Here is a 23,859-nt window from a genome sequence, read left to right as displayed (position 1 = left end):
TATGATGTGATGAAATTTATGATTTTTAAACTTAAAAAAGCAAACGAGACTTTCCTTTTCTTTTTTAGGACGGCACGTTGAGCTCCACTGACCACCGTCGATTGAGACGCGCGCATATTCGTCGCCGCAGGGGAGGAGGTCATGGCCATGGGGCTTGGGGCTCCAACACGTGATGCGACAAACTTTGCCGTCGAGTGGAATTCCAAGCAAACGGGGGCTGCGCGAGGCTCCAGGTCAGCGTCACATGTTTCTGGCCCTCCAGCTCCTCCGGCGACCGATCGATCACAGATTCACAGGCCGGTACGTTCAAACGCATGTGCTGCTTGCCGTGTCCATGCGTCGAGTACAGAAAAAGAAAATGCGAACCGCAGATTTGACCATAAGCTGCCGAAACGATGCTACGGAACTTTCCAGAAGAACAACCGGATCATGCAAGGGTCCGTGAAAACATTTAGCGTCGCACGATCACGCGGTCCGTGCCTAGGCAGCATTAAAAAAAAATTCTTCACGCCGTGGTGAAATACAGATAGGGGTGGTAATGGGCCATGGCCTTAATGGCCTCTTCACAGCTCAATAAAGCCCTTAAAATTTTTAGTGCAAAAATATATATGTTTAGAGCCCGGCCTTTTTAGGGCCCGATCCTTAGATTTTCTAGTTCAAAATGTTGGGCCCTTTACCACCCCTAAATACAGATGAACTGGACTCTTGAACGGACGGTCTGTTGGGCCCAAGGCCAACCAATCCGAGCCCAGGCCCAGACGGGGTCCGGCGAGTTCCAGAAGCTTCCATGGGATCGCAAGTGAGCTGCGAGCCGAAACAGGAAACCACCTACCGCACCCGAGGCGGCGGGCGCACCCGGGATTCGATTCCACCACCGCGCCGCGCAGCCAGCGGACCCCCATTAAAAACGAGGGTTTGGCCACCGCCTCGGCCGCCCACTCCTACCATTTCGCCCCCGCTCCGTCTCTCCCAGTCTCCTCGCCGCGAGGGTGACGGAAAGCGACGCGGCGCGAGCGCGAGAGGAGGGCCAGGGCAAGGGACGCCCTAGTAGACACTCCGCGCCGCCGATCTCCGCGCCGCCGCCGCCTCAGGGCTCGAGGTACCTGCCTCTATCCTTGCTGTCCCGTACGGGTCGCCTGCCTTAGCCTTTCAGGATCTCCCGGTCGCTCGCGCAGTCAGTCCTTAGGTGTTTGATTCGGTCGCTTTGCTTTGTGTGCGCTGGTTCAGAACCGGACTAGTCTAGTGGATGTGATATTGTGTTCTGATGTTGAAACTGTGATTTGGTGAAAAATTAAAAAGGTACGGTGATTTGGAGCTGACCTGAGGTGGGGTGGATTTGATGAGGCTCTATTCATGGTAGCTTTTATCGCCTCAGATTTCGATGGTTCTGTGGTTTTGTAGTAATTGCATCTCGAGAATAAAGTACATGGTAGAGGGATTGAGGATATTTTCGCATCTGATGGATTTGGGATATGGGAGTTAAGCTGTGTGCATGCCCAGTAAACCTCTTCTGGTCCCATGCTCGGTAATCCTTGTCCCGGAATTTTGTTTTAAGTGGGTTGCTCTATCATGCTTTTGTAGAAAAACAAGAAAAAGTAACTAATGTGTCATGTGAGGTCCCTGGAGCTTCGAGTGAAGGGTGGGGAGCATTTGCAATGCCTGCCTTTCTCATACCGCTCCGCAGAGTAACCTACCCCTTTTCATGGAGGGAATGGATGTCATGTGACCATTTTTCTTCCTTGGTAAAGATACCATTGGGATACATCAACAGGTCCTGTGTGTCTCTATGAACTGCATCAGTTGTAGGATTACCATGCATAGTGAAATAGAAAGGGGATCAGCTAATGAATTGTTGCAGAGGAACCAACTAGTTCTGTTTTGCTTTTTACTGTCACAGAACATTATAAGTTTTGTGTCTTGGTGTGAATATTGAAACAGAATCATTGCTATGTAAATTTAGATTGTTTTTGTGTGAATATATGGGGCTTGTTTAAAATTTGGTGGTGAACTGGTGATTTGTTACTTGCCATGTGTTTCTCATCTTGGTTGCAAGATGCTTCTTGATTGTTAGAGCATGTTTTATTTGTGAATGCCTGGCAATAGTTTCCTGCTGTCAGATGTTGGTACTTTTGTATGTTTCTTAATTTATGCCAAGACGGTCTACATAACTGACTGTTCCTCTACTTGGATTTGAAGATTGTGTCAGCTTTCAAGATGTCGATCAGCACATTTGCTACTCCCTGCGTGCTGTTGAGCAATGTTAGAACACAGAGCTCCCAGACAGCGGTGAAGAGCCCTTCATCTCTAAACTTCTTCAGCCAAGGCATGAAGGTTCCAAGCCTGAAGACCTCCAAGAAACTCGATGTCTCTGCGATGGCTGTGTACAAGGTGAAGCTCGTCACACCAGAAGGGGTAGAGCATGAGTTTGAGGCTCCAGATGACACCTACATCCTCGACGCAGCTGAGACCGCCGGAGTGGAGTTGCCATACTCATGCCGTGCTGGAGCTTGCTCCACCTGTGCTGGCAAAATTGAGGCTGGCGAGGTCGACCAGTCAGATGGGTCCTTCCTTGATGACGGGCAGCAGGCTGAGGGCTATGTGCTGACATGCGTCTCCTACCCCAAGTCTGACTGTGTCATCCACACCCACAAGGAAGGTGACCTGTACTAGGGCTTTCAGTCCGGCAAGGGACCAATGCTATCGAGTGTGTTGTCAAGCAAAGCTCCATCCTCCAAGTTGTGTCAACTCTCTGGCATCAAACTTGCATGGTGGTTGTCTTGTTTGTTCTGTTTGTGCGAGTTCAGGGAATCACTGAAATCAGGGTTGGCGCATTAAGATTGGGAACCCGTGGGAATACTAGCTAGCAATAAAAACTGGTGCGATGCATAATAGTATAAACTTCATGTGGTTGCTTTTTTGTATGTTGGGTTACCTGTTTTTTTCAGTTTTTTATTCTGAATCTCGCTGTAGCATTCAAATTTCCGAAGTGCCTCGGTTTCATGTGGTTGCTGTTTTGCCAACTGGAGCTTGTGCTTGTCTGGATGCGTGCGCAACTGCATGCAGAACAGAACAAAAATGCGTGAGATGCTGAGCTACAACAATCCAATCCCAGTTTGGAGTCAAGACATGCTTTCTGTGCCAAGAATCTTTAGTTTCTGGTGGGACTCGGGATGCTGAAGGCAACTGTTGCCGTTTGTCATGTGCTAGCGAAGACCTTGGCAAGGCTGAGAATTTTCATTATTTGGGTCTCAATTCGCAAACCTTTCGGCATTTGATACCCTTATCATAATAACATGTGGGGTCACTCTGAGTCATTGACATCTGGGTTAGGTGTCAGATTCAGAAAACTCAAACTGGTGACGTTTTGTTGCATCTCCAAAACTGATGTCGCTTCTCATTTGGCTGTGCATTGCTACATTTTGGCCCTTGTTGCCTGTCTTCAAAACTGATCTCGACTTCTCATTTCGCTGTGCATTGCAACCTAGACAGAATCTGATTATTCATCCTCCAGTTAAATCCTGATGTGCCGTTACTTTGGTAGAAAACAGCCATCAAGTGTTGGATACTCGTCATGGGTGTTGTTTTGGCTGTTTGCAGCGGATCGCGGCGGCTGGCATTGCATGGCAATTGTCAGTTCGGTGCGGGACTGCGTCGGAGGACGGCGCTTGCAGCAACGACACCATGGGAAGACTAGGTTTGCAGCGGACTGCGGCGGGTTGCTCAGCCTCGCCTGGCGGCTCCGGTGCGGTATATCGTCGGAAGACGGCGCAGATGACAACTTGGCTTGCTGGCATGATGGCAGAGGCTGTGTGCGCAGGTGGGGCAACGAGATGCTGTCGTCCGGCGGGCGCGGATCATCTGCTTCTGATGGGAGGCTTGGAAACGGGGCAACACTGCTCCTCATCCTGACAGCGACTTAGTAAACGGATCTGTGACTAGGAGTGTTGAGGCGGACGTGGCAAGGCCCCGCCGTGAGGCGAGGCGACGAGTGAGGTGGAGTCCAACGGCGGATGCGGTGAGGCCCCCGCGCGTCGTGTTTCGCGGTGGCGACTGCGAGGTAGCCTGTGTGGTCCGGATCTGGTGGTTTCACCCTGGCGGATGGTGTGTGGTGTTGCAGCGGCACTACGGCGATGGGTCCTGCTTGGCGATGGCCTCTTCGGTGCGGTGCGGTCTGTTTCTCTCATTTTTCTTTCAGCGCAGGGGCCGTACCCGATGACGGCTACTTGAGGTGAAGAAGGTTTGTTAGCCGCGGCGGCTAGGCTTTGGTCTGCCTCCATTGCCCAGTGGAGTAGTTTCGTCCGTGTCGATGTCCCAATCCGACCGGGCAGTGTTGTCAAGTGGAGACAAATTGTGTGGCTTGCGTCGACGCCCCAATCCGACCAGCCTAAGTCGTTTGACTGGAGTTGTGTTCGGCGCGTGTTGATGTCCCAATCCAATCCGCCAGTGTTGTTGTTGTGCCTTTTTTCTTTTTCCTGGATATGGCCTCCCATGGTTATATCCTTATATTTTTTTCTGCTATATTAATAGAAACGCACTGTCGAGTTGTTGTTCGTTCAAAAAAAACCTATAACAAACTGCGTAAGGATCACTACCACCAAGATATTTCTCAAACAAAGGCTTGGATGTTCTATTTATACGAGCACATGCGCATACATGTACTTTCATGTATTGATGATCTGTTCGTTGGGTTCTCTCACGTACTTGAAGTTCATGAACCTTCGGGCGGACGTGGTAACAAGCCGTTCGGCTGCTCCGTCCCTGCCGAACGGCTGGACTTATCAGCCCAGCCAGAATCAGCCCAGCCAGGACTTTTAGCCCATCCAAACAGGCCGCTGGCCTTCATCCGGAACCCACGATTTATGGTTCTCTCACGTACTCGAAATTCGGATTGATGCAGCCCAGAACGGCCCATGGTCAGGTCTAGCCCAAGTTGCCCAACCCGCGTGAGAACCGTGCGATCGGAGTTGGAGGAAGCGAACGGCTGAGAAAGGCCGAGCAGCCTTCATACGTAAACCCTACCCCACTTGGTTGCCTTCCTCTCCCAGCCGGCCGCGCGCACCCGGCGTTGCGGCTCCTCTCAGGCTCAGCTAGGGTTCGCCTCTCCTCCGCCGCCCTCGTCTTCGTTTTGCAGCCGCGACCAGAGCGCTCCAAGTCGAGCGTTTCGACCAGATACGTTTGGGGGAAGCCGGTAGGGCGGCGCCAACGAAGGAGGCGGCGCCATGAGGTTGGAGAAGTGCTGGTTCTGCTCCTCCACCATCTACCCCGGCCATGGGATCCAGTTCGTCCGCAACGACGCCAAGGTCCTCATCTTGTTCTTGTTTCCTCTTAGGTTTTATTGTTTGACATGAGGAACGCGGCCTGGGTTTCTTTTATTCTTGGAATTTAATTTGTTTGTATAAGTACATATGCTGTGTTTGTTTGGTTTGTTGGTGGCGCGCGAAAATTTACTGAATCGAAGTTTCGTTACTTTGAGACTGTTAGCTGCTTGTATTCAATCGATTTCTCGCCAGGGTTTTGATCTGTTTGCCATCACTGTAGCTTTGGGAAATCACATATTTGTTTCTAATTTGGATGTGACAGCTGAAAGTGTCTTTTCAGGAGCTTTAGCAGAAAAATATTAATATTTCTGAGGCTAGTTACGATTATCACAACTGATTGCACCATAGTCGTGGTGGCAACTGGCAAGGCAATAAGCACTGCTTTATGCACCGAATTGCCTTGTTGTAAACACTGCACTCAAGAAGCTAACATGTAACAATTGACCAAAAACGAACTACGTGGCTGAGAAGCTGATGCTTACTTGCATGATAACTTCATCGTGACTGATTACCTATAGTTCATACCTTAGTTGCTTTCTTTCTTTGTGAGACAAATATTTTTTTCTACTTTTTCAGCAGAATTTTTCCTCCTACTGCTGTTGGTTAAAGATCATAGTAAGTCAGGAAATGTGATACTTTACAGTGACAAACATACACATCCAGAGTCTATTTTCTCTTATTAATGTCACAATTTCCTAGAGGATATGAAATTATGGCATCACGGCTTCAATAAATTGATTGGTTGTATACTAGTTATCTTAGCTTTTTCTATAAAGAGAGCTAGATCTGGAAGAAAATTCTTTGCATGTTTTGCACTGCTCTAGCATGCACCAGCTGTTTTCCTTATCATTTCTCCATGTAACTTCTAGTTTTCTATCCATTTGTTTGCTTTCATGGTTCCGCAATGATGCTTATACGAGTTTTAATCTTATGGCTGTATTTAGTTGAAACTGATTTGCTTGAACAGTATTCTTCATCATCTGTATTTAAATATGACCCATGTAATCAATGTTACTTATGTTTCTGATTGATTATCCTTAGTAAGATCTTTGGGAGTTGAAAAGAAATATATAAGTAGCCATGATGTTTAAAAATCTGTGACTGATGTTTTTCTTGCCCCCATTAATTATGATTTCGAATGTTAATGCCCAAATTTATCCTTCTTTCCTTTATATTTTTTCACTGTTAGTATTTATGGTGAAAATTGTTATACTAGAATACTTAGAGCAAAGTAGGGCAATTTATATGTTTTCCTTGCCTCCAAAGTAATTCTCTACCTTCTATTTTGTATATATCTAGAACTTTTGTTGGGAACTGTAAGAGTGACTGGATATCTCGTCTCCCTGGCAGATCTTTCGCTTTTGCCGATCAAAGTGTCATAAAAATTTCAAGATGAAGAGGAATCCTCGTAAGGTTAAGTGGACAAAAGCATACAGGGCCTTGCATGGCAAAGACATGACCCAGGTTAAAAAAGATTATTGTTTTTATATGATGTTGATGTAATAATCAAAGGTCCTATTTCTTGCTGTGCAAACCTTGACTGATATATTTGAAATCGACCAGGATTCAACCTTTGAGTTTGAGAGGAAGAGGAACAGGCCTGAGCGCTATGATCGGAATATGACCGAGCAAACTCTAAAGGCCATCCCTGTCATTATAAAGGCTAGGCATGAACGTCTGAAGAAGCACATTAAAGACAGGTTCATTCTTGTTCTCAAATATGTTCTGTTGGATTGTGAAAGGATTTTCTTGCCTAATATGTGATGCCAATTTTGACAGACACGATCCTGGTAAAAAGAAGGCGCTGGAGAGAGATAACAAGGAGCTGGAGCAGGACATCAACATGCTTCCTAAGAAGCTTTTCAGTAATGAGGCTCCAGCTAAGAAACAAAAGGTCACGGTCAAAGTTGTTCAGCAGCAGACAGAAGATCGGATGGAAGAGTAGCCGGATGGTATTGTGTTGCTTGTGTTCATGTCGTATGCAGACCTTTACTTTCGAGTTTCTTGAGATTGCCCTGGTGCCATGTAGTCCATGGAAGATGTTAACATTTGTGGACTGAGTATCAGAGTTTTGCATGTGGTGGCAGAGACATATACTGGAGTGGAGTCAAAAGGATGTGTACTCTAGTGGTTGTTTTGTGGTACTCGCATTTACCGAATACTGGATCCTTATAGCTATTGTGAAATATTGCGCATCGAGCTTGCCATGGCTTCACGGTGGTCTCCTGGCGACGACATGATCGTCCTTTGGAGCAGCTTCCGATCAACGGCGGCTGATGCTCTCAGCTGTCAGCTCAGCTAACGGACACCTTGCGCATCCCTTTCATCTCGCGAGATGCGACGGAAGCTCCGGATTCGGCGACGCGCCCGGCGGCAATGACGCCGTCGCGGTCGCTGTTTGTTCGAATATATACGATCAATAATGCAAGGCACACATGCAACTCCGAGCAGGACACGTTTTCGTTTCTCAAAAAGAAATGCGAGAAGAGGATACAGATTGGTGGCAAATTCGAACACATACGAGGAGCTCCGTGGGAGGTTCATTATTGAGACTTTTTTCTCTTTGTTTTTTTAATTGGACTATTTCTCTCTTCTTAATAAGAAGATACGCAGCTCCCAATAATGAATGGGGGATGGTAGAAACAAATAGCTGAAAAAAAACTAGTAGTATTACAGAAAGGAAAGAAAGGTAGGACCTGACCACAACCAGCACCCTAATGGCGATATTATAATGATGATGAAAAAAATGGACTCGACAATGACAGGTAGCAAAAATGTTGGAAATAAATATCCTGTTGATGAGATGCGTGTTGAGAGAAATCCATCTCTTAAGCAAACCTCTATGGATGATGATAGTGCTGTTGCAACTTGCAAGCATCTGAGTTCAGAGATTGTACCTCTTGAAGTCTTGATCAGAGAGAGGAGCAGTTGGGTGAATCTCAGCCATATTCCACAAAGATTGTGCCAAAGAGCAGAGCACTCGATGCAGGCCTCAACCTAACAACTTGTACTCCTAATATACATCATGCGAAATATCCCACCGTTTGTACTGAAAAGTAGTTCTTAGTTCTTAATTAAAAAACATAGCTCCTTCCGTTTTCGTTTGAAAAAATATATTTCAGATACTTAAACCTTGCTCTGTTTAATTCTTTTGCCTATTCTATTCAAAAAGTTTCAGTAGCAATAGCAATAGCTATCCCCCTCGTGGATGAATCCCTTGATGGTTGTCAAATTCAACGAGCCATGGGATATCTAGGAATTTGGAATTTGTGATTAGAAACCAAAGTGGCTGAAGACTTTGCCATTGCAGCTGCTGATTACAAATGGCAGGCATGTAACAGCTTATTCGTCTGAACAAGGACGACAAAAATGTCTATTCCCAGGAGAACTGCTTAGTGTCCAAAGCTTGTTCTCTTGTAATCGGAAACATGTATATTTTTTGTTTGTAGCACTAGTGACAAAAACCAACACCAGGTCCTTATCAAGGCCTTACTCTACCTGCACACAAAGCTTAGGTCACTGCAAATGGCGCTGCTCTGTACCTTTCATCAACTAGCTAGAACAAGAAGTAAAATACTGTTTTTATTTAGTGATCGGCAGCAATGACGTACGTAGCCTTTTGATCCCAAGGACGGTATAGCGCGGTACGTGTTTCCATCCTAGCAAACACGACAATTAGATGGAGAAAACAAAGGGGAAAAAACACCAAACAGATTGAAAGAAGCTTCAACAATGTAAGGATGACAAAACAAGATAGCAAAGATACCGAAGAAACTCCAAACGGTTCCCTCGCATGTAACGATGATGAGAGAAGAGAACAAAGATACTGATGCCCCCGAGGGATCATAGATTTGGACACAAATCTTGTGGTAGGTATATAATCTCCTGACATCGATCGACGATATGTTCTGAACATATATCTGAAGGCAGACAGCCATTTTCAGTATCCGCCATGGCCATCTTCGGAGCTCCTGTGCTTGTAGCCTTCGCAGTGGCGTGTGCAGGCCTCCTCTGGTTGAGATCACGGAGCTCCTCCAAGGAGATGAGGGACATCCCCGGCACGATGGGCTGGCCCGTCATCGGCGAGACCGTCTCCTTCATCTCCGACTTCTCGAGCCCGGCTGGCATCCTGAGCTTCATGCGTGAGAGGCAGAAAAGGTACTGACTTGACTTGCATCCAGGACCAGGAGTATTAAATGGTGTGCATCACAACACAATGGGAGACTGATCGATCTGAACTGTGTGACTTGTTCGATCGACGTTTGGCAGGTTCGGCAAGGTGTTCAAGACGTACGTGCTGGGGAGGATCACGGTGTTCATGACGGGGCGCGAGGCGGCCAAGATCCTGCTGTCCGGGAAGGACGGCGTGGTGAGCCTGAACCTGTTCTACACGGGCAAGCAGGTGCTGGGTCCGACGAGCCTGCTGACCACCAACGGCGAGGAGCACAAGAAGCTGCGGCGGCTCATCGGCGAGCCGCTCTCCATCGACGCGCTCAAGAAGCACTTCGACTTCATCAACGAGCTGGCCGTGCAGACGCTGGACACGTGGCTCGGCAGGAAGGTCCTCGTGCTCGAGGAGGCCTCGTCTGTAAGCAGACTCTGTCAGCTGGTGAATGATTTCTCCTCAGATTTTGTCTGATCAAGACGATCTTGGTATCTACCAGTTCACGCTGAAGGTGATCGCCAACATGCTGGTGAGCCTGGAGCCGGAGGGGGAGGAGCAGGAGAAGTTCCGCGCCAACTTCAAGGTCATCTCGTCCTCCTTCGCGTCCCTGCCACTGAAGGTCCCAGGCACAGCCTTCCACCGCGGCCTCAAGGCGAGGAACCGGATGTACGCGATGCTGGACCAGGTGATCTCGAGGAGGAGGGACGGCGGCGAGGTCCGGAGCGACTTCCTGCAGACGCTGCTGCGGAAGCACGCCGGCGACGACGCGGACAAGCTGACGGACGCGCAGCTCAAGGACAACATCCTGACCCTGCTGGTGGCCGGCCACGACACCACGACGGCGGGGCTGACGTGGCTCGTCAAGTTCCTGGGCGAGAACCCGGAGGTCCTGGAGAAGCTACGGGAGGAGCATCTGGAGATCAGGGAGAGGCTCAAGGGCACGTCGTCGTCGCATCTCGGATGGTCAGACGTGAACGGCGGCATGCCTTACACCAACAAGGTGATGAACGAGACCCTGAGGAGGGCAACCATCCTGCCGTGGTTCTCCAGGAAAGCCGCTCAGGACTTCAGCATCGACGGTCAGATAGAATTCAGTAGCCTTCTGATTGCAGCCTGACCTGCAGCAGCATGCTGATTGCAAGCGCTCTGCTCTGCTCGTCGATGCAGGGTACGACATCAAGAAGGGGACGTCGGTGAACCTGGACGTGGTGTCCATCCACCACGACCCGGACGTCTTCGCCGACCCGGAGCGCTTCCACCCCGACCGATTCGACGTGAGTTTGTTTGTTAGTTTCAGGCCGGCAAATAAACTGACGCAGCCGACAGCAACCATGGCTGATTCGTGTGTTGTGATTTCCATCCAATTCCAAGCAGCAAACGCTCAAGCCCTACAGCTTCCTGGGGTTCGGGAGCGGGCCGCGGATGTGCCCCGGGATGAACCTGGCGCGCCTCGAGATCTGCATCTTCGTCCACCACCTCGTCTGCCGATACAAGTGAGCTTACCACCAGCACCTTCATCATCTTGTTCATCAGCAGCAGCAGCAGCAGCAGCTGACGCTTGGTTGCTCCTTCATCTGGATGTGGCTGTTGTTTCAGCTGGAAGCCGCTGGCGGAGGACGACTCGGTGCAGCCCACGCTGGTGCGGATGCCCAAGAACAAGTACCCCATCATCGCGACCGCGCTCTAAGACTGAAGAAGCTTCCACAAACCCATGAGTTATAGCTTCATTTACGCAGAACCAGATGATGGAACAGATGGATTGTGTAGGTGCTTCTTGTGCTGTATTGTGGCTAGATACGGCGGGGCCGGTATAGATAGTGCATCATTGGATTCTTGCGGTGTATTGCGTTGGAAGGAAATGACTGAAATAACTAGGCTTGAAAACTTACAGCAGACAGCACGGTGAAAAACAAGCATCAATTCACAACTTGCACAGTACAAATCAACCGAAATGTTCAAAAATGGGTGAAATGTTGCAGCTGTTGCGACGTGCGTGAGTACATAAACTCAAATTGGCTAATAATCAAAAGTAAAAGATGAACCTTTCGTCGACAGTCTTTAAAGGAAAAATAATAATAATTTGAGACTAATGAATCCCAGGTGCATAATCGCCGCTGAAGCATAATCGCAGGTACTCTCTCAGGCAGGCAAATAAAGGCTATTGTACTCCATGAGACGACGATCCAACAATCAAAATTATGCAGATGGAGCATAACATCAATGGGACTCCTCTCAAAAGGGCAGCAGTGGTTATAACAGGGCAGAAGAAGCGATAGAACACTGGTGCAGTATCAAAAGAACAGCAACTATTTAGCATCTCATTCACTCAGGCTGCATAAGCATAATCCCTGATCTCACAAGCCACAAGAAACGGGGCATCTAAATGAACACCAAGAGGCAGCCGCACGAGCAAGTCACAGGAACCACAACCAGGTAGTCAAGCCACCCCCGAGGGACAGGCAGAAACATGCAGGTCCTCCAAGGAGCCAAAGAGGAATCTCTTTGCAGTGGTCCTCCGATGCTAATGGCACATAGAATGGAACCAAAGAACACTTTGCATTCGTGGAACCACTCGCCAGACTAAATGGGACAACTGAAATGATTTTAGGACACTAGTAACCAATCCAGAATGACAGTAGCAACCAATCCAGAACAAGATAACAACTAACCAAAAAGAATCCTGCCAAAACAAAACAGTCATTTGAGATTGACGTTGTAACACAATATTGAAGATAAAAGATTGAGATGATTTACCATTTAATTTTTTCCTTATTGATGATTCATAGCTTGCTTTTCAGAAGAGATGATTTTTCTTGTCCGTGTATTCAAGCAGAATACAGCTGATCCCTTGATTCCCCGAACAGAACATAACGTGAACAGTAACTCATCCAAACCCCCATTTCCCCGGCATCCCCATAAGCATAACTAGGATCAGGATCATCAACACACAGCGACAAAATCCAGCCAAATAGCATATCAAGCAAACACGCAGGATCCAAGCGCCAAGCACTATGACCAAGTCATATGCCTAGCAAGCAGGAAATGATAACAAACCAGTCAGTAATACGGTCTATAACAAAGCAACTGATCTTCTCACGGTACATCATAATTCTCCAGCTACAGGATCACAAAGTTCCAGACACACGATAACAAACCTTATAATAGCAGATAGACTTTCATACCTGGATGGCACATACTGCTCAAGATCTAGGCCATCAGTAGGGACCAGATCGGTCACGGTTGTAGCGGTCGCCCCCGTAGCTGCCACCATCTCGGCTACGGCCAGAGTATCGGTCACCACCATGGTCAGATCCATAACGACCACCACCACCGCCACCATACCTGTCATCTCTGCCACCATATCTATCCCCTCTCCCACCATCCCCAGATGGGCACTCCCTAGCAAAATGACCAGGTTTTCCGCACTTGAAGCAGTCCCCACCGCCGCCGCCGCCGCCACGTGGTGCACGTCCACCACCACCACCATAGTCACGGCCACGGTCATAACGAGATCCACGGTCACGATCATAGTCACGATCACCATTACGATCTCTACCAGGCCCTTGTGGCTGAGCTTTATCGACAGTGATGTTCCTCCCGTCCAAGTCCAGGCCATCCATCCCTTCAATAGCATCCTCCATAGCTTTCTTCTCATCAAATGTTACAAAGCCGAAACCACGAGATCGGCCAGAAAATTTGTCAAGAACCACCTGCATATTATACCAACAAAACTAGCTTAAAGTAACAATAATTAAAAGACCATGCTAGCTAACAAATAAAATATAAAGCCAAATTGTTTTAAGTTAGAAGTTATTGGATCATTCAGTGACTTTAGTGGAGGCAAAAAAAAATTGCAGAAGGTGTTCAAGAAGATGGAAAAAGAGTTGCCCAAGGTGTTCAGGAAGTCAGTAATTAACAGCATACAAGAATATTGATAACAATACTGTATTACTATTCTAAGAAACATTTGAATATCAAACCATGACAAAAGTTAACAATCAAGACAGAGCAAGAAGAAAAGTTGTGTTAGACCAACTTAGGAGGATTTAGGATCCTACTGGGACAAACTAACTTTACTCTATCATAATATTACTCTATGTTGTGAAATACAAAACTGATTAGGCTTTTTGCGTTGGTTCCTTGTAAAAATTGGTTGAAATAATTGGACACACATCAGTTCATGCACATAAATCCTAAGTAACAGTTACCAACACAATCTCTGATATTAACTTCCAGAAAAACAAAATATGAGGGACTCTTCATGTCACCTTTGCCTCAGTGAGGTTTCCAAATTTGTCGAATGCATCCTTGAGGCTCTCATCAGTTGTCGACCATGACAGGTTCCCGATGAAGCAACGGTACTCCTCAACATCAGACATCTCTTGAGAAGATAAAGAAAGACATATACCATATAAGCAAATATGGCAGAATAGATACGAATCAACCAATAAAAACGTTCACTCTATGACGATTGTTTTTTGAAATTTCCTCTTGTATGGGATAATTTTCCAAAGCGTGATGATATAATACATATAAGCCAATTTAGAGCATCTCCAAAAGACTAGGTATAATCTTAGCCAAATTTGAAGTTTTAGAGCTCTGTAAAAAAATAGAAAACTTGCTTTTAGATGAAGTAAACCAACAGTCTCTAAATTTTGATAGTTATATCCGAGACAGTCCACTCAGCCCGGATTTCATCGAACTCATCATCCTCATCCACAGTGCCTCAAATCTTCTCCAGCGTCCCCTGGCCTTCCACTGGGATCTCGCCGGCGGCAGCGAGGAGCGGGCCTTCACCGTCCACCAGCACACTGCGCCGCCTCCTGCAGCAGGGCAAGCTCGCCCAGTCCACCAGCCGCCGCCAGCCGCGCAGCAAGCTTAGCTCGCCCGGCAGCCTCTCGCGCCGCCGCGCACAACGCCTGCGCAGCCAGCGCGGGAGTACAACTGCAAGCTGTTCGGCAAGTCGTACTCATCGCACACCAGGGGCTAGACGGCCACGGGCTGGGCACAAGAACCGGCAGAAGGAAGCGGAAGCCGGGGCCGCTGCGGCTGCAGGGCGCAGCTGCCGCACGAGTACAGGAAGTGTCACAAAGGTGTTCCCCACGGGGGTGGCGCTTGGTGGCCACAAGGTGTTCCCATGGCAGGGCAGCGCGCGGCGTTTTGCGGAGGAAAGAGAGGGGTCGGCGCGGGAGGGCAAGCGGGCGCGCGAAAACGGAAGTACGCGCGCGGGAAGCTCCGATGGCGAGCGGCGGGGCATGGGCAAAGATGCCTCCCGGCTTTCACGGGATGGCGAAGGAGAAAGCCACCTGATGAGTTTAGCGGATCTGTTGGAAGCCAGTTTTAACACCTGTTTGCTATTTTTAGGTATACACAGTCATTTACAATAGCTTTTGGAGATGCTCTTAGATAAAACAGAAGAAGCAGTTGTAGAGTCTGGCCACAATTGATTTAATCAGTTGCCCCATTACTAATTTGCAGAAACAACGTTAAGTTCTCGAGGCCAAACATGATGCAAATCTGCACACGACGGGCATACAGAAATCTAAATACGCTCGGTATAGAAGGAACAGCACAGCGCAGAGGTCAACTCTATTCGTTTCAAAGGGGGGGGGGGGGGGGGGGGGGGGGGAGGGTCAAACTGCACATTCAAGGGAGCCTACACATAAGTAACCTGAGAAGATAGACATGCCAAAAGCATGGGGGATTGTGTCAGATACGAAACATAGAGGAGAGTTTAGCTTCAGATCAGGGCTGCTGCACGAACTCGTAAACCTCAGCAAAGCCTACAACTAACGTGAATCATGGAGGAACAGATGGGGAAACCAAAAATAAATTAAAAAAACTCAATGAGACGTATCCGTAGCTACCCGTGATTAGATCGGGTCCCAGAAAAAATAGCAGCGCGGTCTGGCCAGATCGAGCAGGGGAGACCTAGCTGAAAGACGAGATGATGATAGAAAGGTACCCGCGAGCGAGGATCGAATCGAGGTTGCCTCTGCGCCTTGTTATTTTTAGCAAAGGTCTGGATCGAGGCGCTTTATAGGGTGGGAAGCGAAGCGTGGATGGGGAATAATCACCACCCCCGGCGCTGGAACCCTAAATCCCAGCGGCGATGCGGAGGGAGATATTTCCCTGGTTGGCACGACAGCTGGGGCCCACCGGTGGGCCAGCGGACACGGGCGGGGCAGGGTCCAAATTTGCCGTCGGCCCCGCGCGTGACTCGGTCTGATTGGGCCGTGGTTTTTCTTAACGCAGAAAGCCCATGCTGCAGTTCTAAAGCCCATGCTTTTCTTAAAAGGAAAACCTATGAAAATTTTGCTACGGAGTAGAAGCTAGTAGTCCTCATGGAATTTTGCTGCTTTAAACAAGGGGCCTGTGGGAGGATTGTGAACTCTTCGTGAGTTGCTGTTGCAGTTCATCAGTCTAATGCCAACTTGTTCAAGAAAAAAATAGATATTGCGAGGTTATGGAAAAAATAAGAAAAGAGACAGACGACGACTTGACCCGCAGATGGAACCGAGAGACCGGGTACAATAATTATGCAGCCACCACTCGACGCGTTCGGTTCCAGCTCTGATCCTCCCTGTCATCACGCCTAAAGTCTCAAATTAAAGACTAAACCTGATTAGCCCCCATGGCTTTGAATTTATTTAGACTAATTTTAGCGGCAGTTATCAAAACTGTGAAGGTAATGAATCGGCATCTCCCAGAGGGGCGCATTCTGGGTGTAAGGGTTCAGCCCTCTAGATCCATGGAGCCCTCCAAGTCTCTCTAACCAGCGTTGTGTTTCTCTCAAACACAAATCAGCATTAACTACCAGCCAGTAGTCAATCAATAATATTTTTTTCTTATAATAAATTTACACCAGCTACCAATGACAGCGAGCCGAACAGGTCCCCCACTAATCTCAGGATGGTGTACCACATGCTGATGCGCACACGCTGGACCCTCGGATGGCCCGCCCACAGGCACAGCGTCAAGTCCAGTAACTGCGCTAATAACCGGCGGCCGGTGGTTCCAACAGTCACCTTCCTGCTCTTCGCCTTCACCTCGCCATTTCTCTATCCCCCCCCCCACCCCCTCGCCATTTCTCTATCCCCCCCACCCCCACACCCCCACCCCCACCACCCCAATTGGCCACTGGTGACATGTTTGTCGAGTGTTTTATTTCCAACACTCGACAAACAATTTATTTGCCAAGTGCTAATAAAAAACACTCAGCAAAGAAGGTTGTTTGCCGAGTGCCTAGGGGTAGGCACTCGGCAAAGAGTTGTTTGTCGAGTGTCAAAGGGTGGGCACTCGGCAAACAACCCATTTTTGAATTTTTTTAAAAATTTTAAAAATAACAAACAAGGTCTAAAAATTATAAGATTTGGCAAGATATCATAATATCATATGTGTAAGTTGTGGAAAAAAAATTGAGGAGGTTTTGCACACTTTGTCACGTACGTGCTTATAAATCAATACATCTTCGAAGAAAAACCAAAGAGTTGGGAAGGATCCGATAAAATTTGGAGTCAAATTGATGGTCGAATTGTTGTTTGAGTTCAAAACTTTTTTATAAACAATAGACAACATAGATTGCTTAACGAGAAATTTTGGTGATTTTTCAGGTCCATTTGGTATTTTTAAATTTTTTTGATTAATTTTTTTGCCGAGTGCCGAATGCCATAAAAATACACTCGGCAAAGCCTCTCGGATGAATTTTGAATTAGAATTTTTGAAGTGTTTTAAATGACCTCGGATGAAGAAACTCACAACATTAAAGTTGTAGATCTATAAAAGTTAAGAAATTTTGTAGTTCACAACTTTTTATTTAAATTCATTTAAAATCTCGAATATGTGTTTTAATTTCTCAAATTTGAAATTCAAATTTTGCAAATGACCTCGGATAAAAAAATTTACAACATCAAAGTTGTAGATCTTGAAAAGTTATGAAACTTTGTAGTTCAAAATTTTTTTATTTAAATTCATTTAGATCCTCAAACAAGCAATTTAATTTCGGGTTAGTATAATATGTGAGGAATCAAAATGATATCTAGACTCATGTGATGCAAGGGTGGAGTGGTAGAGGAGGCTGCGCGCGAAGTAAGAGGTCACGAGTTCGAATCACAGCAACCGCGAAGCGTTAATGCGAAATAGCACCGCGACTTGCAACTTGATGATGGTGGATGACCTGTGTGGTTACTGGGTAAAAATAAAATTTTTTGTTATTTTTAAATACTGTTTTTCAGATTTGGTTTTGAAAAGTTTGTCGAGTGTTTTTTGACATCGAAAAAAGGCATTCGGCAAAGTCGTCTTCACCGTCACTATCTTTACCGAGTGATCTTTGCTGAATGTTACACTCGACGAAGTCTTTGTCAAATGAAAAATGACTTTTGCCGTGTGTTTCTGACACTCGGCGAAGCACTCGGGTAGTGTAGGGGACCTCACCTTTCCCCCGCGTCCAGGTAGGTCCAGCCGGCGACCTCGCGCTCCCAAAGTCTTCGTTCCCCACCCTTTAACAAGAGCAATCCGCCATCCGCGAGAGGGGAAACAAAACAAGGCCCTGGCAGTCTGTAGCTGGCACTGGCAGCATCCCCCAGCACAGAGTAGGGTCGTCGTCGGAGGCTTGGATCCATGGCCTTCTGGGAGCCCTGCTTCGGCAAAGACAACGAGTGCTGCGACTGCGAGTGCAGCTGGACCAAGTTCCTCATCTGGTCCGCCGTCGTCCTCCTCGTGGGCGGCCTCGTCGCCGTGCTCGTCATCGCCTTCGCCGTCGTGTTCCCGCCCAAGGCCAAGGCCGACGACGCCGTGCTGCAGCGGTTCGCGCTGGCGCCGGGCAACCCCGCCGCCAACTCCACCATCTCCTACAACCTCACGGCCACGGTGTCGCTGCGGAACCCCAACATCTACCGGACCATCGCCTACGGGCCCCTCGCCGTGGCCTTCTCCTTCAACGGCTCCCGCTTCGACGAGTCCGCCACCATCCCGCCCTTCGACCACAAGCCGCGCAAGACGGCCACGGTCCGCGTCACCGTCGGCGGCGTGGACAAGCTCGTCAAGCTCACCGCGCCCGGGGTGAAGGAGTTCGCCGCGGAGAACGACACGAGCAAGTTCGCCGTGGAGATGCGGCTGGACACGACGCTGCAGTACAAGGGGCGCAGCGCCAAGTGCCCGCTCGTCGTCATCTGCCCGCTCCAGCTGCAGCTCGTCGACCCCGACGTTGCCGCCACCGCGTTCCAGAGGACCAAGTGCACCATCCTCCGGGCCAAGAAGTCCGGGTGCTAACTCCATTGTTGATTGAGTATTGTTTCTGGCTAGAGCTCCATTTCTTCAAGAATTCCTTTTTTTTCCCTCTCGAGATTGTTGATGCGTCTGCTTGGAAGACTATGATCTGTAGGAGTGCAAAATTCGATTTGATTTGTATAAATCTGGATGATTCCTAACGACTCATGTTGCGTTGTTGTGATTTTGTCAAGAATTATTGAGCTGCAGCTGCTTGGTTTGGGAAGCAGGGGGGTTGACCCTGCCGGATGATCGAGGTGCAGTCAACTGAACGCTCTCTCCCAGGCCCTTGATGAGATGATGAGTGGGGATATCCTATCCCGGGGAGGCGGGGACAGGGGAAAAGATGCGTCCGGTAGCTAGGATGAACACTTGTTGCTGACACACAATCCTGGAGGATGAACAGTTGAACTGATCAGTTTTGACCCGTTTAATTTGGCCGTTTGTAAGTTGGTCTCAGACAGACGCCACCACTTCTCGAGCAAGCAGGAGAGCGAAGAGAACGAGGAGGCCGATGAATCGGGTTGGATACCGGAGAAGAAGAACCAAACCTATGCGAGCATCGTGAAAGTGTGAATAATAAATTTCGAAAAGGACAGGGACGACAGGCTGCTAGAGGTTCCGAGGAAAGGCCAGAGTTTCGCCCGGGCCCCAAAAGAGGAGGGCAAACGTGGTGCGGCACTACCTACCCAAAGTTGACACCAACTGTTAGATTAGTCGGGGGCACATGATTAAGGCATCTGAAGCTGTATCAAATCTCAAGCTGTTCATCGTGCACGGTACACCGCTGTCAAACTACCAGATCCCGGCTATGGGGGAAATACTGTGGGTCACATACGCAACTGTAACATTACTAATCGCACGTTCATGATGAAACTGTAACATACATAACATACCTACATGTTTTTTTTTATCTATTGTAACATCACCATCTTCTTTTTTAGCGGAATTTTGTATTCCATTAACTCATAGACTCGGCGGAATCGTTGGCCACCAAGTCCTCAAGCCCGAAAGGCGTACACTCCCAATTGAGAAAAGTGCCTGCTTACTCCAACCGAGTAGGCAAAAAACTGAGACCCATTTTGCTGTATAGGTCTCGCGGCCAGGAGATGGGCGACGGGCACCTGGGTAGGCAAAAACCCGAGCAGGTAAAAAGCGTAGTGAGCAGGTAAAAAGCGTAGTGAGCAGGTAAAAAGCGAGGGTAGTTGGTCGTATAGTGACCCGTGCGGGAGAGGGATGACTCATTTCTGCGTCTCCAGTACCCCTCAGCCTAAAATGCGTATCGCGTTTACCTATTCGGTTGGAGAGAGATAGGTCCTGCTACAGTGCACTTCCAGCACCTTTTTTTGGTTTGGGTACCCTGCTGCCTACTCGGTTGGAGTAAGCCTTAGGACACTTACAACCAAGCGCTGCCACAACATGCGCTACCTTATAACAATTTCTAGGACAAAACAGAATATCAAACTCAACAAAAGATGTTCTAATCATAGACTTCATTGTGAAACAAATTTTCTTTTCCAAGTGGATTTTTTTTCTATTCCAACATTCTCTTTCCCCTTCTCGGTGGAACAACGTTTTTCACCACTGAACAAACCTTTTTTTTTCTGTCCTGATGCTCCAGCAGAAAAAAAAAGTCACATGAAAAAATAGAAAATATTATAGAAAAACAAAATTGTGTTAGGAGTGTGCAACAAGATCGTTCATTCGCATCAAATTGGACTTCTGGTCTGTGTAGGCGCTTTTCGTTGCGTTTGCCACGACAACGCACTGACGACGATGACCAACAACCAAGAACCAACGCGTTCCTGAGATGCACGCAGCTCCTCTCGCTTTCGTTGCTCTATCCTTTGCATATGGATTACTACTGGATTGGCTTTGCTTGACAAGCAGGAGACCTTTTATTTTGGGGACACGGTTCGCCAGGGTCTTTTCTTTCTCTTCATCGATTCAAAATACGTAGCCCGGTTCGCCGTCGTCAGGAATCAGGAGCAGTGCTGCTGGAAAGGAGAACCGGTCGGCCGGCATCCTGGCGAAGACGGCCAGCACAAGGTAGCGTTCGGAGATGTTCATGTTCTCCGTCCGATCCATGCGCAACTTTCAGGCGGTGCCCATGCGTTGTTTTGCGCGTAGCAGTGATCGAGTAGCAAAGCTGACGAGGACGGATAGATGTTGATAGCCTAATAAGTCTAGTGTTTGTATCTTAATTATGCATTAGATTTATGTTTAAGACTTGCCTTGGCTTCCAAGTTGATGAGCCGGGCTACTTTTGCTTTAAACACTTTAGTGGGTGAGCTCCCAGAGTATCCCCTCTCTTTGTAACCGAATTCCATTTCCAATTCAATCAAGCGGCCTCAGATCAAGCTGACCTCCGGCCTTTACCATGAGATTGTGAGTTACCTGGGCAATAATTGGCATCAAGAGCTAGGGTTCTAGTGTGTTTTTCCCTCCCCAGCCGCCGCCGCTGCCACCATGTCTACCTCCAGCTCGAGAGCTCGCCGCCTTGCGGACGCCTCCAAGCCCCCTGGTGCGGGCGGCGACGCCGCCGCCGCACAGGTGCGGAAGGTGCGTCTCGAGGCCGCCGAGGCAGCTGCTGCGCAGGCGGCGCAGGTAGCTGCGGACGCAGCGGCCGCGGCCAAGGCCGCGGTGGAAGCCGCTGCAGCTCTGCGAGCGGAGATCAAGGCAGAGGAGGCGGAAGAAGAGGAAGGGGAGGCGGAGTCAGAGGAGTCCGACGGATCGCACCAATCGAAGAACCACCGCCGCCGCATGTCGCCGTCTCCACCACTGCACCGCGGGCGGCGCGGGCGTTCGCCGGCTGCGCACATCTACCGTGAGATTGGCACCGGACGGCCGATGCTCACGTGGTCGAACTACTACGAGTGGAGTCTCCTCATGAAGGTGAAGATGCAAGCTCGCTTCTTGTGGGACGTCATCAAGTACGACAACGTCGACTTCGAGCAGGATCGCCGGGCGATGGAGGCCCTCTGCGCCTCGGTCCCACCGGAGATCGAAGCCACCCTCGCCAACAAGCCCACCGCCAAGCTCGCCTGGGAGGCGATCGAAGCCAGGCGCGTAGGGAGCGATTGCGTTCGCCGCGCTGCGCTCCAGCATCTTTGCGGGGAGTGGGAAGGTCTCACCTTTCGCCTCGACGAGCAAATTGAAGATTTTGCGGTTCGCCTCACCAACCTGATGGAGCAGATGGTGCGCAACGGCGACACCAATCTCGACAAGGCGCGCGCCGTGGAGAAGTTTCTCCGGTGCATGCCCAAGAGGTATGAGCAGCTCGTCTTCTCCATTGAGACCCTCCTCGACCTCCAGGATCTCTCCATCGACGATGTTGCCGGGCGGTTCAAGGTGGTCGAGGACCGCGAACGCGCGTCGGAGTCAGAGCAGGGCAAGCTGCTGTACTCCGAGCAGCGGCGCGCCGGCGGCCGGAAGGGAGACAATGCCACCACGTCCAAGGACGGCCAGGAGCGGCATCGTCGTCCCCGTGGAGGCAGGAAGAACAAGCCCAAGGGCGACCGTGCTGGCGGCGCGGCCGATCCCGGGCGGACGCGGTGATCGTGGAGGTGACGCCGGCGGCGAACGCAGAGCGGGCCGCGACGACACCTGCCACAACTGCAATCGCGCTGGGCACTAGGCTAAAGACTGCCCCCAGCCGCGGCGAAATCGCGGTGCCGCACATGTTGCGGAGGGAGACGTCGACGTTGGCCTCTTCCTCGCTCACGGCACCATCGAGCTGGATGCAGAACATGCAGCAGCGCACGGTCTCTTCCTCGAGCTCGACGAGTGGCGCGCCCGAGTCGTCCTTAACACTGCCGTCGAAGAGGACGTCGACGAGTGGTACATCGACAGCGGCGCGACCCACCACATGACCGGGCGCCGTGAGCTCTTCACCGACCTCGATGGTGATGTGTCCGGCTCAGTGCGGTTCGGCGACGCATCCAGGGTGGACATCCAGGGCGTCGGCACCATCGCGTTCGAGGGGAAGAACAGCGAACGGTGGCTGCTGCACGGCGTCTTCTACATCCCGGCGCTCAAGAACTCGATCATGAGCCTCGGGCGGCTGGACAAGGACGGATCGGAAGTGAGGATCCGAGACGGTGTTCTAAGGGTCTGGGATCAGCACGGACGTCTCCTGATCAAAGTCCTGCGCGGTCCCAACTTTCTCTACACCCACCACTTCACCGCGGCCAAGCCGCGCCGTCCTGAACAAGCCGAGGACCAGAAGCTCTGCCTCGCCGTGCGCAAGGATGATCAAGCGTGGCTGTGGCATGAGCGCTACGGTCATCTCCACTTCGACGCCCTGCACAAGCTCTGCAAGGACGACATGATGCGCGGGATGCCGGTGATCAAGCACGCCGGCCACCTCTGCGACACGTGCGTCCTCACCAAGCATAGGCATGCGCACTTCCCCGCCCAGGCCCAGTACCGCGCGCGGGAGCAGCTGGAACTGGTGCACGGCGACCTGTGTGGACCGGTGACGCCGGCGACGCCCGGCGCTTCTTCTTGCTGTTGGTGGACGACGCCACGCACTTCATGTGGGTGTCCCTGCTGACAGCAAAGTCGGCCACTGCGGATGCGATCAAGCGCGTCCAGGCGGAGGCGGAGAAGGCCAGCGGGAGCAAGCTGCGCGTCCTCCGCACGGACAATGATCAGGAATTCACCGCCGCAGAACTCGCTGACTACTGCGCCGACGAAGGCATCACGCGTCATTACTCCGCTCCCTATTCGCCTCAGCAGAATGGCATGGTAGAGCGGAGAAATCAGACCGTGGTGGCCACGGTGCGGGCTCTGCTCAAGCAGCGAGCCATGCCGGCCAAGTTCTGGGGGGAAGCGGTGGCCACGGCGGTCCACCTGCTGAACTGATCACTGACCAAGAGCCTGCAAGGCAAGACGCCTTACGAGGCTTGGCACGGGCGAGCTCCGGCGGTGGCGCACCTGCGCGTCTTCGGCTGCCTCTGCTTCGTCAAGGAGCTGAACCAGGTGCGGAAACTCGACGACCGCAGCAGGCCGGGCGTCTTCATCGGCTACGCGGACGGCACCAAGGCGTACCGCGTCTACGGCCAGGTGTCGTGGCGCGTTCTTGTGTCGCGTGATGTCGTCTTCGAT

General features: G+C 49.9%; 5 protein-coding genes across 8 annotated transcripts; 4 read left to right on the top strand and 1 right to left on the bottom strand.

Annotated features, from left to right (window-relative positions):
• Positions 1-858: 858 nt before the first annotated feature.
• LOC120690213 (ferredoxin-3, chloroplastic) lies at positions 859-3,006 on the top strand. The gene is made up of 2 exons (XM_039972792.1): positions 859-1,099; positions 2,197-3,006. The coding sequence occupies exon 2, from the start codon at positions 2,215-2,217 to the stop codon at positions 2,668-2,670; it is 456 nt and encodes a 151-aa protein (XP_039828726.1). The 5' UTR covers positions 859-1,099; positions 2,197-2,214; the 3' UTR covers positions 2,671-3,006.
• A 2,013-nt stretch (positions 3,007-5,019) lies between these two features.
• Positions 5,020-7,533, top strand: LOC120691067 (probable ribosome biogenesis protein RLP24). The gene is made up of 4 exons (XM_039974029.1): positions 5,020-5,300; positions 6,669-6,782; positions 6,882-7,018; positions 7,098-7,533. Exons 1-4 carry the CDS (start codon positions 5,220-5,222, stop codon positions 7,261-7,263), a joined length of 498 nt encoding a protein of 165 aa, XP_039829963.1. The 5' UTR covers positions 5,020-5,219; the 3' UTR covers positions 7,264-7,533.
• A 1,236-nt stretch (positions 7,534-8,769) lies between these two features.
• LOC120687765 (abscisic acid 8'-hydroxylase 3-like) lies at positions 8,770-11,376 on the top strand. 2 transcript variants are annotated; one of them, XM_039969788.1, is made up of 7 exons: positions 8,770-9,187; positions 9,263-9,476; positions 9,588-9,906; positions 9,983-10,562; positions 10,651-10,757; positions 10,858-10,976; positions 11,080-11,376. In XM_039969788.1, exons 1-7 carry the CDS (start codon positions 9,148-9,150, stop codon positions 11,168-11,170), a joined length of 1,470 nt encoding a protein of 489 aa, XP_039825722.1. In that variant the 5' UTR covers positions 8,770-9,147; the 3' UTR covers positions 11,171-11,376. The 2 variants fall into 2 exon arrangements, with proteins under 2 accessions (XP_039825722.1, XP_039825723.1); XM_039969789.1 differs by lacking the exon at positions 8,770-9,187 and having other exon boundaries at positions 9,244-9,476.
• A 10-nt stretch (positions 11,377-11,386) lies between these two features.
• Positions 11,387-15,591, bottom strand: LOC120687766 (glycine-rich RNA-binding protein RZ1A-like). Of its 3 annotated transcripts, XR_005680830.1 has the most exons (5): positions 15,449-15,591; positions 13,752-13,864; positions 12,666-13,193; positions 12,238-12,511; positions 11,387-12,163 (listed from the first exon to the last, which is right to left on the bottom strand). XR_005680830.1 is itself a non-coding variant. In XM_039969790.1 (3 exons), exons 2-3 carry the CDS (start codon positions 13,860-13,862, stop codon positions 12,699-12,701), a joined length of 606 nt encoding a protein of 201 aa, XP_039825724.1. In that variant the 5' UTR covers positions 13,863-13,864; positions 15,351-15,553; the 3' UTR covers positions 12,432-12,698. The 3 variants fall into 3 exon arrangements, 1 of the variants encoding a protein (XP_039825724.1); XR_005680829.1 differs by having other exon boundaries at positions 11,711-12,163; positions 12,238-13,193; XM_039969790.1 differs by lacking the exon at positions 11,387-12,163 and having other exon boundaries at positions 12,432-13,193; positions 15,351-15,553.
• A 2,329-nt stretch (positions 15,592-17,920) lies between these two features.
• LOC120692882 lies at positions 17,921-18,934 on the top strand. Its single transcript, XM_039976277.1, has one exon. It carries the CDS (start codon positions 18,103-18,105, stop codon positions 18,751-18,753), a length of 651 nt encoding a protein of 216 aa, XP_039832211.1. The 5' UTR covers positions 17,921-18,102; the 3' UTR covers positions 18,754-18,934.
• Positions 18,935-23,859: the final 4,925 nt, after the last annotated feature.

This window comes from Panicum virgatum, chromosome 9N, assembly GCF_016808335.1.
Source record: "Panicum virgatum strain AP13 chromosome 9N, P.virgatum_v5, whole genome shotgun sequence".
NCBI classification, from domain to species: Eukaryota; Viridiplantae; Streptophyta; class Magnoliopsida; order Poales; family Poaceae; genus Panicum; species Panicum virgatum.
The sequence above is the reverse complement of the archived record's forward strand: the minus strand, read 5'-3'. Positions and strand labels throughout refer to the sequence as shown.